This window comes from Heloderma suspectum, chromosome 3 (genome assembly GCF_057233095.1).
Source record: "Heloderma suspectum isolate Gila_16-S chromosome 3, 16-S_ref, whole genome shotgun sequence".
Taxonomy (NCBI): Eukaryota; Metazoa; Chordata; class Lepidosauria; order Squamata; family Helodermatidae; genus Heloderma; species Heloderma suspectum.
Genome location: NC_139460.1, coordinates 128,394,283 through 128,414,796, shown reverse-complemented (window position 1 = coordinate 128,414,796; position 20,514 = coordinate 128,394,283). Strand labels below are relative to the sequence as shown.

General features: G+C 40.1%; 1 protein-coding gene across 4 annotated transcripts in view; it reads right to left on the bottom strand.

The window, feature by feature from the left end:
* The window catches only part of NCK2 (NCK adaptor protein 2), a 77,898-nt gene that overhangs the window by 4,808 nt on the left and 52,576 nt on the right, over positions 1-20,514 (bottom strand). For all 4 annotated transcript variants that reach the window (XM_084844490.1, XM_084844493.1, XM_084844492.1 and 1 more), the window contains exons 2-3: positions 20,080-20,321; positions 5,437-6,158 (exon numbers count right to left, since the gene is read on the bottom strand). In XM_084844490.1, the coding sequence (XP_084700616.1) occupies positions 5,437-6,158; positions 20,080-20,305 (948 nt within the window). In that variant the 5' untranslated portion in view covers positions 20,306-20,321. The remainder of the gene's footprint in view (positions 1-5,436; positions 6,159-20,079; positions 20,322-20,514) is intronic.

Here is a 20,514-nt window from a genome sequence, read left to right as displayed (position 1 = left end):
CAGCTCTGCCAATCTAGCACAGCGCTTTTCCATGATCGGAACTTACAAGTCTGTCAGGAGCCCTACTGGATCACATCCATGATGCATCCTGCCCAGCCTCCTGTCTTCCAAACTGACATAGGTGGCTTATAATAGTGCAAGATTACTGACACAGTATTCCATTCCCCCTTCCCTACTCTCAGTATCTAAGATTTCCCAAAAAGTAGTTCCAAAAGCAGACCTGCAATGCCCTATTCTGAAAGCTAATTTTTGATCATGTTCAAGTCTCCTTAGATTCAAATTAATCAGTAAAAATCCTATTTGAAAGAAACGAAGAATGAAAGGGGCCAAAAAAATTTTAATATTAGCTTATCCGATACAATTTTATACAGAAGTCATGTACTTTTCTCTCTCAATCCCTCTCTCTCTCTTTTAATTGCTATAGAAAAAAACTGTAGTTGGGAAGTTGTTGAGTATTACAGATCAGATGCAACAAAATGTCCCTTTCAGCTCTGAAGCCAAAATGTGTATACATTTTACATTTGCACATGTAGAAAAAGGCCATGGTGTCCCATCATCTCTCACCACAGGCTATGCTGGCTAAAGCTGATAGGAGCTGTAGGCCAAAACATCTGGAGAGCCACAAGTTGCCCATCCCTGCTCTAATCAATAAAAGCCTCAATTATTTCCTCATTTTACAGACCATTAACTGCACACTGAACACGGCATACTCCAGTGCAGCCTTCCCCAACTTGGTTAATGCATTATCTGGCTTATACAGGACAATGCTTGCTGGGAATGATGGGATTTGTACTGCAACACATCTGGAGAGCACCAGGTTGGGGAACATAGCTCTACTCCCAACTACTCAGTCAGTATGTTTTTTAAAAAAAATCTATGAAGGCTTAATTTCCCTCAGCAATGACAACTTGAGTCTTTTGGTACAGTACTGAGATGTTCCTCTCAGTACAAGCGATTCTAAGAGGTAGAACATGGACGGGGACCAATGATCCTCCTGATGTTGTTAGACTCCAGTTCCCATCAGCCCTAGCCTGCATGGCCAATGGTCAGGCTGATGGGAGTTACAGTACAACATCTGGAGGCTCAGGGGTTCCCCACCCCTTGTTCTTCCATATTCTTTGATAAAGGTAATAGCTATAGCTTTATATTCTATCTTTGAGCAGTGAGAGATTCTTAGCTTACCAGTCTAAACAACGTCCTGACCTCCTATAATTAACTAACTAAACAAATAATATTGCATTTACTTTTAGATTTAGGGTAATACATGAAAACTTTGACCCATATAGCAAGTTTAAAATGCATCTTAGTCTTGAATTGCTTTGAATGTTCTCAGAAAGATCATACAGCCAACCAAACTTTGGTTGTTCCTCTGTTGGAACATGCAAGGGACATTATTAGTCGGCAAAAGCAACTGAGAATTCATGGTTAATAATAAGGCTTTGCATGCAGTTTCTGAAACCCAGAAGTTGCTTGAAAAGCAGATCTGGGGACTTGAAACCACAATTGGCTGCCTGACAGCCTTCTGTGTCCGAAATTTCATAGGAAGGCTCAGTTGCCTCATAACCGAGTATCAGCTTGGAATACAGCCAGGGACTAAAAGAATGAAGTTAAGTACAGAGGCTGACAAAAGACAACACTTTAACTGTATTATTATATGTTATTCATTAATGTTTCTCAGGAGCTGGTGTAAAGCACATGGTATGAGCAAGAGACAATGATTCAAATCTCACCTCAACCATGAGCTCACCATGGCTTTAGGCAAGCTATTTTTTTCTCACTCACCGCCTCCATCTGTAAAAGGGGATAGTGATGTTACCTACCTCACAGGGTTATTGTACGGGTTACTGAGACACATATGAGGCATTATGACTTATTCTTATGCTTTTAAATATTCCCAAAAGTAGTATTTTAGAATTATGCAGCATCCCAATATTACTATTACTATAATATTATTAACTAGTATTATTACTATGTTGCATAATCCTAAAACAATATTTCTGGGGATATTTAAAAACATAATTGTAAATTATGTACTTGAACTAATTACTTGCTTGTTATCTACAGTGAAAATGTGAATTAATTTCAATGGAAACCTGTATGAACGAGCGTGGCTTTATTGATTAGTTAAAATATTCTAAGAGAGGGGTAGGCAGACTTTGGGCATATGGCATCTACTTAGGGGTTTTTTTAACTAGAAAGGCAAGTTCTAGCATCAGAAGCCAGGTGGGAAATACTGGCTTAGTGCGCAGAACCAATTACATACAGTACCACATGAGCACCTAACTGGGTGAATGGGCAATAAAATGACACATTTCACATACACACTATGAGAGCTGAGCTGGTAGTGACTGTTCAGGAAAGGGACCTTGAGATTGTGGTGGACGGCTCAATGAAAACACTGTCGTGGTGTGGAGCTGCTGTGAAGAGGGAAAATTCCATATTAGGGATCATTAGAAAAAATAAAGCATCAGTATTATAATACCTTTATATAATGGTGTAACCACACTAGGAATATTGTCTATAGTTCTGGTCACTGCACCTCAAAAAAGATATTGTAGAGCTGGAAAAGGTACCAAAAAGGGCAACCAAATGATCAGAGCGCTGTAACAATTCCCCTGTGAGGAAAGGTTACAACATTTGGACCTATTAAGATTAGGAAAAAATATTTTCTGAGTAATTTTTCTCCTTGTCTCATAATGCTAGAACCTGAGGTCATCCAATAAAACTGAATGGTGGGAAATTCAAAATACACTATATACAGTATAGTGTATAGTTAAACTCTAGAACTGGCTACTACAAGATGTGATCTTGGCCACCAATTTGGATGCCTTTAAAAGGAGATTAGACAAATTCATGGAGGATAAGGCAGCAGTGGCAAAGAGCTGTTACTTGTGGGCTTCCCATAGGAATCTGGATGGCTGCTGTGGGAAACAGGATGCTGGACTAAATAGGCCTTTGGTCTGATCCAGGTACCAGGCTCTTCTTATATTCTTATGTTATACGAAGAACACTGAAGCGGAGAGAGAAATAGTTAGCATTACTGCTAGCCATGGCAAAGAGGTGTTTTGTTTTTTTAACTTGCAATTTAACTTGCTGTTGTTGCTATTCTAGCTGCACTAGAAGTGTTGCCGGAGGGGGGGACCTTGCTGTTCTATTGCAAATCACCCAGAGATCTACCAACCATTCCCAATCTACCTTCTTCCATCCCTTTTATAGGAGCCTGAAAGAAGAGAGGACCTCAGACAGATTTGCAGAAACTTTATGCCACGGAACTGTAAATCTCACAAAATATTCTTACTGCTTTCTTTTTATTGACATTGCAGACTATGCTCTATTATTTCATTTGTTTTAAAATAATTAATTAAATAAACAAAGCAAGCAAGCTAAATATAATTGTTAATCCTGGTGGTGGTGGTGGATTAAGAGGGGACAGCAAACTGCATGGGGTGGAACATTTTGCCCCACTGCCCAGGATGCACAGCCATTGTCCTATGCCAGCAGAGAGGGTCAAAAATGGTACCTTATTCATACTCTTACTCTTCCACTCTGAAGTGGAGTGCAAGCCTGGCAAATGTTTTCTCCAAGCCTGTTCTTAGTGCAGCTAGTCTTAATTTCATGCCCTGTGAACATATGTTGGACCATTTAAACATACCAGGATGCACACAGCTAGCTACCATAAGATGACTTTTAAACACTCTCCCTCTCCCTCTTCCCACCCCCGCCCTCTCTCTCTCTCTCTCTCTCTCACACACACACACACACACACACACAAATCCTCATTGTGTGAAGGCAATAAATGTAGGTCAATGACTGAGTAAATATGCTAGAACAACAACAAACAAGTAAAACTAAAACATGTGCAGAAAGCAACAATCAGATCAAGCTGTTAGGTGCACAACTACAAAAAACATTACCATTTGCATGTGTTATAGGGCTGCTTGTGTAATGGGCAAAGTACTTAGTGCCAGAAATTGTTAGGTGCTCTGGGCATGTGGCAAAGTGTATGGTTGCTATAGAAAAATAATTAACTACAGACTATCATAATAAACACCATTATTAATAAACACATGCGCCATCTTTACACCCACTGTCAGCACAATTCTGCACATGTTTATTCAGCAGTTAAGCCCCACTGTGTTTAATGGCGTTTATTCCTAAGTAAGTGTGCATAGGTTGCAATCCTATGACTTCTTTTTGACACAGAGAAAAAGACACTAAACTCTAACTAATGGGTGGATTTTCCTTCTGCTAGGCTTTGTAGCAAAGGTAAGTTGTAGGCTGCCAAACTCAGCAAACAGTCGATATACACTTGATAAATGATTCAAGAAATTCAATAACTCTGCTTAGCACATGGGAGAATATCTTTTGTTTACAGTATATAACCAGGTAGCAGTCAGTAAGAAGGTAACTAGCAGAAATTAGAAACAATATTAAAAGATTTACTGGACTAAGCATGAATGTTTACAGATTTAAATCAGACTAAAAGTCTTGATTTTTCACTCAGTGCTACCTAAGAGCAGTCCATCTTGTAGTGGAAGCTGCGGAGAGCCCTAGCGTGAAACCCACAGGAAGCGGCAAGAGAGAAAGCCCATCTAAGAGGAGTTGAAAGTTATTCAGCTGTAACCAATGACAGCTGCTGCTGCAATAAATAAGTCAGTCTTTAAGGTGCCACAGGACTCTTTGGCTGCAATCTTATGCCCAGTATGATTTCAGGAAGATTACTCCAAAGTATGCATAGGACTTGTCCTTTTCTTTGTTACAAGAAACTAATATGGCTGTTCCTTTCGAAGCTATGCAAAGTTTCTTATATGACAAAACCAGAAGCAGAGGAAGCAATTTTAATAAGTATGTACATGCATGCAAGAGGAAAACAGATTGAAAGAAATGTAATATTTTGCTTTGGCAGAGCCTGCTCAAACTTTGAATGCATATTGCAACACTGGAATTTCATGTGTGTAGGACTAGTAACGGGACCAATACCAATGATTAAAAAAAAAATCAAGAACGTTATATCCATTAACAATCAAACTAAAAATCAAATGTTTCCTAGTATACTTTTATGTATGCATGAACACAGGTGCCTCAGCATAGGCAGAACCAATCACAGAAATTTTAATTTTAAAATCAGAAATCCCACCCTAATAAGATTAGAGGTGTAAAATCGGATTGATCTAAAATTCCATAATATTCCCCTTTAAGATGTACACCACACATTAAGTCATGTTTGCTGCTTTGTTTCTCTCTAAAGACAACTGTGTTTTCAGTAATGGATGAAGGGGATCCTATCCATGTAACACACATACTAATATACTATTACTATTTCCTGTAAGAGAAATGGTTGCTCTCTCTGCTATTTCACACGATATATATGATATACTGAAAAATCAAAAGCAAGCACTTTGCAACATTTCACATTTTGAAATAAGGGCCACTTACCGAAGATTCGCTGTCTCTGACGAGGAAGTCCCCTTCCACTCCCCTTTCATTTAGAGCACATTCTGCCTGATGTCGAGTAACATTCCCATAATACCATTCTCTTCCTGCAAACCGTCCTGTAGAAGAGGGCCCTGTGTAGCTTATCGGAGGTGGATGGGAAGTGTTAATGGTAGGACCATCACTTAAGATTACTACATAGTTTTTGGGAACAAGACCAATTTGCCCTCGAGAATTTTTACATTTCCACCACTCTGGGTCATTTTCAGGTTTCTCTATGACTTCCATGGTTTCACCTTTTTCAAAGTTGAGCTCTTCTTCTGTGACAGAACTGAATGGATACAACGTCTGAACAATGTGAAGTACTTTCATGGCCTGACCATTACTCATGGACGCTCCCTTCCTCAAACTTAGAAAACTTGGTGAATCGGCAGTTGCTTCCTCAACTTCCTCTACTACATAGTTTGAAGGAAACCAGCCAATTTGTCCATTGTAGCTCCCTCTCCACCAGCCATCGCTGCATTTTTCCATAACAATGACTCGAGATCCCTTCACAAGAGACAGTTCATCTTCCCTTTCTGCCACGTAGGCAAATTTAACATATGCTGGGATGTTCAGATCATAAATCCGATCAGCACTGCTACCATTGGATGGGTATTCTGCATCAGTACTAGGGGTTGGTGAGGCATCTCTAGCACTTGTCTTTCGCTTTGTTTTACCCAAACCTGTTAAAATGAAAATAAAAAATAAAAACTGAAATTTCAAATAAGCATTCAATAAAAATAGTTCGTTAATCTAACACAGAACTGGAAAATATCCCAATTGTTTCTTAGATCTGACCACAAAAGAATTCAAACACAGAAGACTGGAACTACAGTTCCAGAAAAGCTGTCAAGCGGGGGGAAAACTCTAACATCTTAACTTTTTAATACGTTTCTTTTAATCTCAAAAGGCTAGTTACTAAATGAAGCTCTGATGTGCCCTTCCAGTGCATTTCTTTCCAAAGTCACTAGAGACTTAACAGACAGAAAGAACTTTAGGCAGCATGAAAACAGAAATACTATTTTTATAACCAGCCATGCTTTAGGCAGCAGTGTGGAAATGACATCTCTTAAAATGTAACTAGCCAATATTTCTTTCATTTTAGTTGTAGCAAATGAAGTCAAGAAATAAAATGACGAGTTAACAAAATGTAAAGTTAGTGCTTTACAAGTTCCACCTGGCCTCCCTCTGCCATTCAATTTTGAATCCAATGCAATATAATGTAATAAAAACTAATTTCCATTAGGAAATGGTATACATACATGAGTTATTCTTGTGCATTTTACTAGGAAGTTTTGACACTAAAGATGCACCCACATGGGCACAGATTCAAAAGGCCATTTTACATGAGCTGCATTCTGACATGTAGTAAACCTGTCAGAATATTGGAACTCTGCCAATATGTAACCAAGCTGTGATAGCAGTATGATCACCATACTACTTAGGGGAAGGGCCGTAGATCGGGGAAGAGCACATGGTTTGCATGAAAAAGATCCCAAGTTAGATCTCTGGTATTTCCCGGTAGGGCTGGGAAAAACTCCTGCCTGAAACCATGGAGAGTTACAGTCAGTGTTGACAATACTAAGCTGGTGCGTCAGTGTTGGACTGGGACTCAGGAGAACAAAGTTCTACTCCCCGCTTGGCCATGAAGCTCACTGGGTGACTTTGGTCTAGTCACTGACTCTCATTGCTAATCTACCTCACAGGACAGTTGTGAGGATAAAATGGAGAGGAGGATAAAATGGAGACGAGGAGGATCACGTACACTGCCTTGGGCTCCTTGGAGGAAAGGCAGGATATAAATGTATCAAACAAACAAGCTAGACAGACCAATGGTCTAGCTTGGTATGAGGCAGTATCCTAGGTTCCAATAGTTCTGAATTAGAGTCAGCACAGGGACATCCAGAACCTTTCGTTCTGCTTGCACCTCAGAACCTTCAATTTGCTTTTATTGGAACCTGATCTGCAGCAGCAAGAGATGTCAACAGTTACTAAAAAAAACCTGAGAGTAGTGCAACATTCTGAAAGAGAGTACTTAAAAAACCTGCAATAGAATCCCAAGTTATATACTAAACAGCAGATACTATAAACCAGTAGTATAACCTCCATCATTTCACACAATATTATTAACTCAAAATATCATTGTAATAAAGATCCAACACAGGAACAATGTCTCATTACCCCCCCCCCCCAACAAGAATCCTTACTTCTTAGTTATATTCTACTGAAGGTAGTGAACCTCATGGTATTTCAGTTAGGTTGTGGGCTCAGGTTTATGTGGGGACAAGCAGATTCTAAGTCTATTTTGCAGTTTCAGCTGTGGGAAATACACCAATGTCATTTTAAATGTAATAGGCAAACAACTGAAGTTTTACCCTTCACTGTGATAGGGGATCTAAGGTGCTTTGGCTAACATAAAATAAAATAATTCTGATGTGGATAAACAGAAAAGGATCATGAAAAATACTGCACCAAAAATAAAGTAAAATATGGCAGCATTTTAAAAATACATCCTATTCTAAACAGTGCTCTCTCACACATACTAATTTGGTATGATTACATCATTTCTTAATTACACACTAAAAGGTTCAGCTTAAATGCTTGTCTAGGGTAGCTCCACATACCTGACTCATTCTGGCAGATTATTCACCTAAATGGCATAAACAAAAATCTGCTGGGCAAAACGGAAGTTGAAACAGCAGCAAAGAGAGGGGGCTTGTAAAACTATCCTAAGCAGCTTGAAGTGCCACAGTAACTAAATGAGGAAAAGAGCAGTGATTCCTTCTGATATGTTCCACTCTATGATGTTCCAAAGGTAGTCCCTACACTTTCCCCATTTCTGTGTGCTTCTTTAAAATAACTGTAACTGAAGGTTTTCCTAGCCTAGAAGCCATTGGCTGTGCACATTGGCAAGGTGACAGAAAAGAACCCAAGTTATTGTGCTATATGATACAATCACAGGAAAACAGTACTTCTACTCCTTGTAAAACAGAAGGCTCCAGTAGACATTGGCCATGATCTGCTCTCTGATGAAAAATGCCTGCCTCTGCCACAAAACAATGTTTGTGGATTAACATACTGAGCACCATACAGGAACCACAGACGTTAGCTGAAGAGTTATTACTACCAAAACATTGTATAGAAACTGGACAAGAACACAGATCTGAAGTTCATGACCTTATTACTTCCTCATTCAACTGCAATGACTAAGCCATTTCCCACTTGGGTGGACACTTCTGGAAATTAAGATTTCCAAACGTTTAGAACAAGACTCTCCTTCTAACATCCATGACAATTTGCAATTAAGACCAGGCAACAATCCTAAATAGCAACAAAAAGCCATAAATAAGGCCATAAATAACTACACACGCACACACACACAAAACAAGGTGTGGTAGATTTTGAAACATTTCATTAATAAGTGATTCAACACTTATAATGTGGCAATTCAAGAACAGATTCTAAAAATTTATTTCAATAGTATTATAGGATTACTTGAGAACAATTAAATGCCGGAATCCATACAAACATTTGGCTACACTGAGGAGTACTTTTAATGTCAATTGTTGGGGAAATCTGAGCTTTTCTTCCATATGAAGAAGTAGAAAGAAAGACCACACAACACTGCTTGTAATGGTTTAGTCGAAATGCTTCTCACTATGAGAAGTGAAGTTAAGTATCAGGAACAAGAGGACTTGTATACTGCAAGGACTTCAGTGGGATTCTTATCAACTATGGACAGACAACTTACTGTCATGGAAGGTAGTGAACTCCATGCCCATGTAGGCTTCGTGATTACAAATAAGAAAATGTTAATTATTTCATCACACTGGGAACAGATGCATTCAGTAAAAATGAACAGAATGAAGGCTTATAACTAAGGAAGTTCTTTCACACTGAATCTTCTCAAGACTTACAATACAATATCGATTCAGTTCAGAGATCTGCCAACCATGGAAATGGAAGAACGCATTGGGACACATAATGTCTGAAATGGGCCAGTGCCCAGAGTTAGGGTCTCCTGCTTAAAAAACAACCCTCAAACGCCCTCTTAGCAGCACTGACAGGATGGAAATATGAATCCAACCCCTGCAAAGCACCGTGGAGGAAATCTGTACTTATCATTCCTTGTATTTTGGCAGTAGATAAAGATATCTGTTTCTGTAGACTGATATGTTATTTTCTAATTATAGTCTGCAATAGGTTGCAGTGAAAGCAAGTTTATAGACAGGAAGCCTCACCTCACCAAGCCTTCACATGTTTTTGCACATTTGTAGGTTCTGCTGATGAGTTACCTCATTGTAGCATTTTAAACTCTCTGCATTATCCAGGTGGACGAACAGAAATGCTGAGAGTGGTAGTTCTCATATTAAATCTATTCTACAGTATATTATTTTACCTGTTACATGTGTAAGAGGGACTTGGTGGGCTTTTTTTATTATTCAGCCATAGCAAGTTCACATATGGTCATACACAATCAGTGTCATTTTTATTTTAAAACCAGTTTATCAAAGATGGTATAAGAAAGGTATAGGATGCGTTGCATCCTAAATGCAATGCAATTCAATACGTTATATTTTTAAAAAGAACTCTATCAAAGGAAATCACTGTTAGAGATGCTATGTGCCACTCAAGTCACATGGACATCCAATGACAAAGTTGGATTAAGGAGCACCCTTACACTGCAAACCTGATCCACCAGGGGGAGCGCAACCCCTTTCAAAACAAATTGAATCATCTGCAGAACTTCCATCTTGCTGGAATTGAGCTTGGCACCCATCCAGTTTATTGCCAAGTTCAAATATTGGGTTTCCTACTTCCACCACCTCAACTAATTCAGATATGAAGACAACCTGGTGTTTAGATTACTGCAGTGGTTGTATGCAGCCTGCCTTTGAAAATGGATTGGAAACTGCAGCTGGTCCAAAATAGTGTTTCAGGACTTTTAGCTGGGGCTGAAATATGCAATCATATTATGCCTGCACTTTACTAGCTGCACTAGCTCCCTGGCTGTTTCCAGACCCAAGTCAAAATGCTGCTTTCCCCCCTCATTTAAACAATGTGGGGCCAGGTTTATCTGAAATATCACCTTCTCCCACATATACTTAGGGATCCTTCACACCGGACTTTTACCCTGCGATTGAGATTGCGCCTTCATGGAGGTTTGCGGGCTCTTTACATGACGCTGTGACCCTCCTGCACTAAATGCCCTTTGTTCCGTTTTTAAATAGATAGAAGATTATGAGCTATCAAATTACTCCGTTGTGTTTGGCTTGGGTTTCCTCCATCAAAAGAGTTAAAGCAGCAAGAAGAGGTGCGAGATCAATGAAAGGTAACGGAAGACTCAGATACAGGGAGAAGGAGGGGGAAGGGAACAAGTGTAAAGGGAGTCAGTTGTGATCCTGCATTTAAAATGGAAGCAGAAAGCCCCATTTTAAAGGCAAGATTTTAGGCTGGTGTAGAAATACCCTTATCCAAAACCTGAGATCTTCTTCAGACACCTTGCTCTGGGTGTCCCTGCCAAGTGAAATAGAAGATGGCTTCCAGGGAGAAGGGCTTTCTGTGGTGGCACCCCAGCTGTGGAATGCCCTCCCCAGACAGGTTTGCCTTGAACCTAACAATGCTTGCTTCTGAGTGAACATGCATAGGATTGCAATCACTTTACATTTCCAGAAGCAAATGGCGGGTAGTTACAGGGCAGAACAGCATTTATCTGCCATAAGGAAGAGGAAAGGAGTTAGAGCATGCACTCAGGGCCTCCAACTGGCTTTATCCACTGGCTGCTCTCTGCTAAATGCTATTTAGCAGAGAGGCCAGTTGGAGGCCCTGAGTGCTTGTGACCAGCACTGCCCTAACTCCTTCCAGCCTTTCCTGAATGGATGACACTCATCAAAGCTGCCTGATGCCCCATACTCCCTACACCACCAGCGTTTCCCATGAGGACAAAGCTGTCGGGAAAATGGCTGGTTAGACGCCACTGTCTGGAGGTGTCCCAAGTGTCTTCAGGCAGCAGCATCCAACCTTACCCATCTTCCTTTCCTGCTCCACAAACAGAAAGGCTGCTGTGTGCACACGTGCGTGTGTGCATGTTTATGGCGTGCCACTCACCACGCTTGCCAGAAGCTGGCACCATGCTTGCTATAGTGAATGGATTGACTGAAGCCTGTCTATTAAGTTCAAGAGGAAAAAACAAACAAACAGGCTGGATTGGGGTAAGAGTGTTTGGGGGGAGGGGCTAAGGAACTGGAATTACCAGTTTAGCTCCCATCTGCCAAAGGTACACACCTCAAAACGTATACCTGTCGCAAGTGGTAGCAAAACATCAAGTGGCCTGGACCCACAGACCAGGGATAGGGAACTTGGATGGAACTTCCTGTCTAATTATGGTAGACTTTATAGCCCTTCTTTATTAGCTTATAAAATTTCACCTGATATTTTATGCACCGTTTAGAAGTATATTCTATATTTTACTACAAGCAAAAGGTCCTGATAAGAGCAATAAAGCAATGAGTTAACTCCCCCCCCCCAAGGATTAGAAATGTTTAGTTGTTTTAAGGTAAGGGTGTTGAACCTCTTTCATCCCAAGGACGCAAATTCAATTTAACAGAAGCTCTTGTGGGCTGCATTCCAGTGGTGGATAGGGCCAAAAGCAAAAGGAGTGGGGCCCAAACCACAAAAATTACCAAAAATACCAGCGTATTGTAGCTTAAAGCTCTTACTGCCAGGAACTAAGCCTTAGGAAACCAAGCATTTCAAACTTTTAGAATGGGAAAAAACGGCACAAAAGTCAGAAAACTACCAAACAATCGGAAGATAATCAGTGGTCAGGTGAAAGGGTTTGTGGCCATCTGGGGAACCCTGGAGGGCCAGATTTGAACCTGAGATTTCCCACCCCTGTGACAGAGAAGACACAAGGTCCAACATATCTCTATGTGTAGACTGTGTGTAGACTGCCCATGGAGACATACTTTATCTCCCCCCCACAACCCTCCCCCATGATGCCAGTGCACCTGAGAAAGATAGTTTTCCCCTCCAGCACTCCTTCATCCTATCTTTAAAACAGGCATTTTGCTAGATTTGTTGATAATAGTCTGGAATGATTGCCTTATGCCTGCTTGAACTGTTGGGCTGACTTCATTATTTTACTTAAAACAAGTGAAGTTAAACAGGAAGTAAACTGTGCTGAATGAGGAAAACCACTTGCCATAATCATACCACTATTCTCAGCTTGGGTGGGTAAGGGGAAAATTAACCATATCCTTTAGCAGGGAGAAGTCATACAGCTTATGACTTAGGAAGTCTTCAAGGCTATGTTTTCACATATGGCATTCAGTATTTTAGTTTATCATATTACACTCCATAAATCATTCCAAAAATGTCTGTATTGTCTGTAATACAAAAATGAAGAGAATGATGTGCTTAATCATCTCTCTATTTTCTTCTGGAGTGTTATCCGATTAGGTGCTGGGGGTGGAGGGAGACAACAAAAGAAAGAGAATCCACTAAGCTGAAGAAAGCAGAGCAGAAGCCCCAATGTAATGATGTTTCTATAAAATGTTTCTATAAACCAGACTAGTTTAAGGTCAGATCACAATCTGACTGATCTAAAGTAAAGGTATTTTTATTTTTATGATATTATTATTATTATTATTATTATTAGGATGCCGCTGCTGCTTCTTTTTACAATGCTTTTTATTATTTATAGAGCACCTACAGAATTTCATGCTGGCCCCAATTCTATGATATTCTGGGACAAGGTACACTATCACATCATAAAAATAGACACCACTGGATGCTTTATATTAAAGATATCAAAGTTTCAAGGAATTTGAGACAGTGGACAGGAATGACATCTGCTTCTTTATTTCTAACAGCAGTAAGTAAGTTTATGTGGGCCAGAGTGATCACCGATGTCCAATGAGGATACGGCACAGAAAGAAGAAGGAAGATTATAATGTTATAGAGTTTATTATTTTAAATCAAGGCTGCACAATGCCTTGATGGCTTTTTTTTAGAAAATAGGGTGGTATATAAATGTTAATAATAAATAAATGGTGGTCATATGATTGCAGATATTTCATTAGTTAATTTAATTCAACATCACTAAAGACAATTTATATAATGGTATGTGGTTAGGGACCCCTGCGCCTATGCATACATACAAGGAGCTTTGTCTCACTGAACTTAGCAGGACTTAGTTCTGAGTAAATATGCATAGAATTTATCTCAAAGATTTATATCCCATCCTTCCACCAGACAGAGGATTCCAAGACAGCCCACAACCAACAGTAATGACCCACTACATCAAAACAGGGTCAATAAAATATTACAAGCAAGACTAGCAACCAAAACACTAAATAAAGAAAACACAGAAACCATCACCAATCAGATGCTGCCAAAGAGCTGGGCAAATAAAAAAAGTTTTTCAGTAATACCTAAAGGATAACAAATGAAGGCAACTGATGAATACACTGGGGAAACAGCACCCACATTCTCGGTGCTATCACAGAGAATCCCCTATCCCCAGTAGCCATTGACCTCACCTTCGAAGGCTACCTACATTTTTTGGTTAGCAAAGGTCACCTGCCTATGGATATCAGCTTGCAGATCAATGTTGACCAGATCAAAATAGGTTCTAACCATTCCCAGAATAGCAAACAATTCAGGTGCTGAAAAATGGCAGCAAAACAGCAGCAGTGTTGGTAGGGGCGTACAGAGTGACATATTTTTCTAAGTAGCTGTCATGAACGGAAGCTTTAAATATACAGAAAGCATAAGGACATAATTGGTACAGACAATAAAGATCAGAAGCAAAACATATATGCAAGAATAGGAATGACAAAATAAAATGAGACAAAAAAAAAAAAAAGACTGACAGGACAGAATGAGGAAATAACCCAATTATCAGCATGATGGATGGCCACTGAGGTAGAATTCTTCTAAACAAACATGTCAGTGAGGGAAATTAAACATTTTTTAAAAGATGTATTTAATAGAAGCAACATACTAGATTTGTGGCAAATCAAACAAGGGATTGAAGAAGTCAGAAGATAATAAAATGAAATCAGATAACCCCTGGACTTAACAGATCACTGGTCCATGTAACTCAGAGCCAATCTTGATGTGACATTTATCACAAGGTTTGGCCTTTTGTCGCTGATGCTCTTTAACCAACGCCTGCATGGGAGAGGCTTTAACCCTCCCCCCCCCCCCGCAGTCCCAATCAGAATTCTTCACCTGCTCGCATGCCTGCTGCTATTTGCAATAGGAGGAAAGCTCCCACTGGCACCAATGGGAGCTTTCACCTCCCACTGCAAACATCAGACATAGGGAGAACTGGTTGATATCAAGATCAGAGCGGGCAAAGGATGACAGTCCCCCTCCATCCATGTCATGGACATGAATGGGCTTGCCACCCCTCCACATCAACTGTTAAAAAGCTATCAGCCACACAAGGGCAAAGCTCTTTCTGCTTCTTCAAAAGAGCAGTACTTATTTCTCTAGGCTAGACAGACCAAACCCTCAAGGGAGCAGGATGATGCCAGGGCCACTTCCATGGAAGCTTACAATTTACTCTTTCCTCTAGTAGTTTAGCAGGCAAAGGCACAGTGGGAGATAAAACAGGTTTTGCCTGCTTGACTGTGCCTCTGGAAGTTGCAGCTGAGGATGTAGGAACTCCTCCTCCCTCTGAATCAGAAGCTGAGGAAGAGAAGTTGTGGGAGGTGGGCTGACAAGAGGCAGGAGATAGGACCTGGCCTACATAATCTGCTGCTGCTCTCCAGGTTGACTGTCCTCACAAGAGGCAGGATGGAAGCACCATCATAGTGTAGCCATTCAGAGATCTCATGGAAACATAGGGTTGGAAGGGGCCTACAAGACCATCGAGTCCAACCCCCTGCTCAATGCAGGAAGCCTGATTCCCATGCGGTCTCCCATCCAAGTACTAACCAGGGCTGACCCTGCTTAGCTTCCAAAATCAGATGAGATCAGGCAGGCCTCTTTTATTACAATTCTTAAGGCTATAGCAAGTTGTATTGAAAACCAAAACATGTATTTGTATAGTGAATTTTTTTGATCAAAACCTTGATTACATTAACATATATAAGACTTGTGTTCGCTTAATATTAAAGAGCATACTAAAAGGAGTTGTAATCCTCACTGAAGCAGGGAAGAGGCTGAGGCTGATCTGTGCAGCTGCACCTGCATAGTACCACTATAGTTATTTTTTATTATTATATATTATATGTAGGGGTGAAGAAACAAGTGAAGAACATTTGCTACGCTTGCATACGAAGTCTTTGTTACAGTATCATTTCACTTCGAAGATTACTTGGTATAGAACTGCGCAATCTTGTTAGGTACTTTTCTGTGGCGTACTTAAAGGCACACATGCGTATTAATCAACTGACAGCTTATGTTTCTATGATTCATAGCTGATGTGTGAACAGTTTTCATTGAAAATTATTGTGTTTGAGCTCACACCAGAGGTTAGGCAATCCTAGGCTGTTTCTGCCACCCTGTGAATGCTGGCTGGCCATGGAAAGGCATATACATTTTAGAAATAAAGGTCATATCTGCAAATAATGACTCGATGTTGCACTTACTGAGTAACATACATCCATGCAGGCATGTGCACTATTCAATATCAGTATCCAGTGACAACTTGCAGGTGTGAAGCAGATCTCGATTTCAATAGAGGAAATCAACGCCTGATAGCAGATACATGTTAAGAATATTTTTCCTGGACACATTGATTGGAAACAATCCCACAATCCATGAAATGCATGGTTTTGAACTCAAGAAGTTCAATTGTGTCTGTGTATCACAACTGAGGATCCTAAGACTTGGGATTACAGCCACAAGAATCCTCGTTATGCAAACCAACTCTCTCCCAAGTGAGACTGGAGTCCAATCTAACAATCATGTAAAATCCAGACATGAAGGCCATGCAAGCAAGCCTAAAAGGAGGCCAGGGTGGGGAGAAGGTATGGCAAGATAGAAAACCTTTCAAGGGTTTCAGCAAAGGTTTTCAGTGAAGTAACAGACGGTTTCAATGAAGTAACAGAGTGAAGGCCCCCAAACAGTAAAGCCAACATTTAAACAAATACTTCATTTCCTTTGGTGGCAAAATGGGGAGGGGTGGCATCTAAAGCATCCTGACTACTAACAAACCATGTTGCTTCAAAAAAGGAAATCGCTGACAGTTTCTAGCAAACGTTCAAAATAAACAGGAAGTTAAGTGAAAAAGAAAAAAAGCAAGCAACAGTGCACAGACATGCAACATACTTAGCTTCAAAGAAATGGGAAAGCATAAAACAAGCAGTGTGAACGTCTGTGCTACTAACTTCGGCAATATCTGGATTTGAAATAATTACCATATGCTCCATTAGTGCAACGATTAGAGCTGTGAAAAAGCAGGCATGCCTGTTATAAAGACGTCACAGCAACAATCAGAAGCAAATTCTGAACAACATAAAGAATCTATTCACTATGTATATCAGGTATTGTTAATTCTTGTGTATTTTATAGTCATGTCATTTGGCAAAACCCACTGTGATTTCAGGTTGCTAAAGGAGTCAGGAGCACTGTCACCAACACTATCTACAGAAAAGCCTGTGACCTTTTCTTTCAATTCACACCAAACCATCCTCTTTCATGCCTTCATGACCCCAAGGCTAGAAATGCACTCTGAGCAAGGCTGTCATTGACTGTTTGAAGGCTGTAGTTAGTGACCTTCAAACTAGCCCTTCTAACTGGTGGCCTTCGAACCGAGTACATGGCTATAAACATATAATATTAGCACTCTAAAGTCTACATTCGCTTCCTCTAGCCTTCCAGGCACAATTCATGATGCTGGATTTGACCTATAAAGCCCTTTGACCTAAATTGCAAGTGTACATAAGACAGGAATTTCAATGACTGACGTATAAACTATGGAATTCTCTCTCCAAAATACCAAAAACTATCTTCTGAATGTACAGTATTTTTAGATTTTCAAAGGGGAATTTTAATTGAGATAAAGACATAGGGGTAGGCTTAGTACTCTTCCCCTGTACCACTGTGCCAGTCCAATTCAGTGGCCCAAGCAGCTGCTACTATTTTGTCTTCTTTAAAAAAAAAATCAATAGGTCCTAATTATTGATCTCCCATATAACATACAGTTTAGCCCTAAGTGACACAAATGTTACAGATTTTAACAAAAGATTAAAGTTTGGGTTGTTTCTGTGTGTGTTAATAATAGAGCTATCAGCTCATATAGAGAGGCATCTAAAATTAATGAAACCATGGTTGATAATTCATTTAAAACATACCAGGGCTGATAGGCTATCAGGGCTGGATGATGTGGATATTATCCACTGTTATCCAACAAAATTAAATCAGTTCATTGAAATTACTGGCAGAAGGAAGAGGGAAAGAATGATACCTAAGTTGGCATAAATCTTCTGCTGTGTGGCATGAGAAATGGATACATGTCTTTTCCCTCACAGATTTCTTTATCAGTGAATTTTAGGGCAGAAGTAAGTGTTTCAAAAAACGTGGAGCCCCTTCTTCAGTTTCTGCTCTATAGAGTCTGGAAAGAAGAATTTATCCAATGTCCAGACTTCATTACCCTGTCAGTTTTCTCAGTCTCCAGTGACAACCAATTATGTGAAATAGAAGTGGGAGAAAAACAGCAAGATGAAACCACATACTATAGCAGTATCCAACACTGCCCCATGCTAGCAGGACCTACTGCTGGCACAATGGGAACCTAGCAGTTCCCCAAAGCAATCAGAAACTAGCAGAAACGCCCATTTCTACAACAGCAAAAGGTCAGCAGAGCTCGCAGAATGGAGCTCTGCTGACTTGTCCCATTCCAGAAACAAGTGTTTCTGCTCATTTCCGGGAGCTCTTTAGAAAACACTAGCTCCTGTTGTGCTTGCAGTAGTGCAGAGGCAGAATTGGATACTGCCTATTGTACTAGAAGAATGTTTGGGTGGCAGCCGTGTGTTTCTTGTAACATTTAAATTCCGTCTTGATAATCCTCAAGGTTTTCCCTACTATCAGAGCAGGATATACCAGTTTAGAATTATATGTGCAATATGGACTGAGTTACAATAATGAGCTAGTTGAAAAACATGGACCAAATTGCCAATTTTAAACTGGTCAACAAGTCTCATCATAAATAAATATGCGTGGGCAGAATCCAACTGGGAGCTTACACCTCTGCCGATTCTCTTGCACCCTGCTGACTCCGTTGCCCAAGCGGTGGGTCCCACCAATTCCGTTGCCCAAGCGAGACCCAATGCTTTTGCAACAGCAATTTAGTGCTTCCCAGAGGAAGCCCTGAAATGAGCAGAAGCGCTTGTTTCTCGACAGCAACAGGCTGGTGGAGCTCCCGCTTGCAGACGGGAATTGACGGGGCATAAGGGAATCAGCAGAGTAAGCATCCCATTGGATTCTGCCCCATATACTTGCTCTCACTTATGGATTCTGGTGCATGCACACTCCCAGAAAATCACATAAAATGTACCCCTGCATACAAGCAAGCACTACATACATTCTCTGCCTCTCTCAGACACACAGAGTTGCATATCCACTCACTCATCTAAAGACAAAAAGCAGACCCCCAGTAGGCAGCAATGGTATTATGCAACAACAACACTGCGGGAATAAACATAGAAACATGGAGAGAGGGTGGGACAAACAACGGTATAGAAATATAAAAGACAATGAGAAAGAGGAAAGAGCCATCACTGAAGCCACAATTTCCCTCCTCAAAGTATAAAGCATAACATTTAAAATATCCAAGCTACAAGAACTGCTCAACTTCTTTATAATCACATCAACTGAGCAGATACCACTTACAGTCAAAATAAAACAAACTCCCTAGCATAGGAAGTGTTAATAAGGAAAGAAGTTCCTAGTGTATGAGGTAGAGGATAAATGGGAGATATTTCAGAACCAAATTATCTCCACCACCATATTACATACTAGGAAAAATTCAGCATGTCATAAGTAAGAACTAGGAGTGAACAGTCCAAACAAAAGTACCTTTGGAACATACAGTTTCAGATGATTCTAGCAAATACACCTAGATATAACAGTTATAAGGCAAAGGAAAAACAAAAATAAAAACAGGGAAACATTAGCCAATAGTCTTGGGCCAGGTAAGGCCCCCATGGAAATTAACGAATTAGGAAATAAACCAGAAGACAGAACAGTGTTTTTAAACTTCACAATAAATTTACAAGTGCAAGACTAAATACAAGCTTTCCCACCCTGAACACAATCCAAAGTGTTGCCACTACCAATATGTGTAAGAACATATTTGCAAGTTTAACAATTTTGTAGGAAAAATGGGGAGTGTGCTATACACATTCTTATGAAAGACCGACACAGAGGATAAGGACAGAAGAAAAGAGACAGTTCTATTTGTATTTTCTCTGAGGGGGGGGAAATAGCTCCTTAAAAATTCAAATCCTCTTGTACTTAAATTATGTTTACTGATTTAACAGAAACAATCCCACACTCCTTTTCATATGAAACAGTGACATGATGCCCACCCCACAGGCATTTTAACATACTTTGTTTCTTGACAAAAGATTCCAAATAAGGACTTACCCAATGTGTCTTTCAAATTTTTAACCAAGGACCCCTTCTTCAAGCTGTTCTTTCTCTCAACATAATTCGATGGCACGTATCCTGTTTTGTTGGCTGCATTTCTTACCCTCCACCATGTTTTGGAATCATCCAGCAGCCAGAGGCGTTCGTTCTTCTTTATGTCAAGTTCTTGGTCCTGTTGTGCAGTGTAATCCCACTTTGCTATAACAATAACTTCTTCTGTCATCTTTCATGGAGTCCCTCTGTCATAAAACAAATACATTCATTGAAAAACTGAACATGTTCCCCTACTACTCTTTCAACACTAAGCCAGAAAATATAAAACAAACTTTAAGCAGTAAGGACATATTGGCCAAGTATAGCAAACCCATTTCGTTTTTGATTCAGCATTAAACCACATTGTGTCCTAGAATGTGTCCAGACCAGCATGATCTG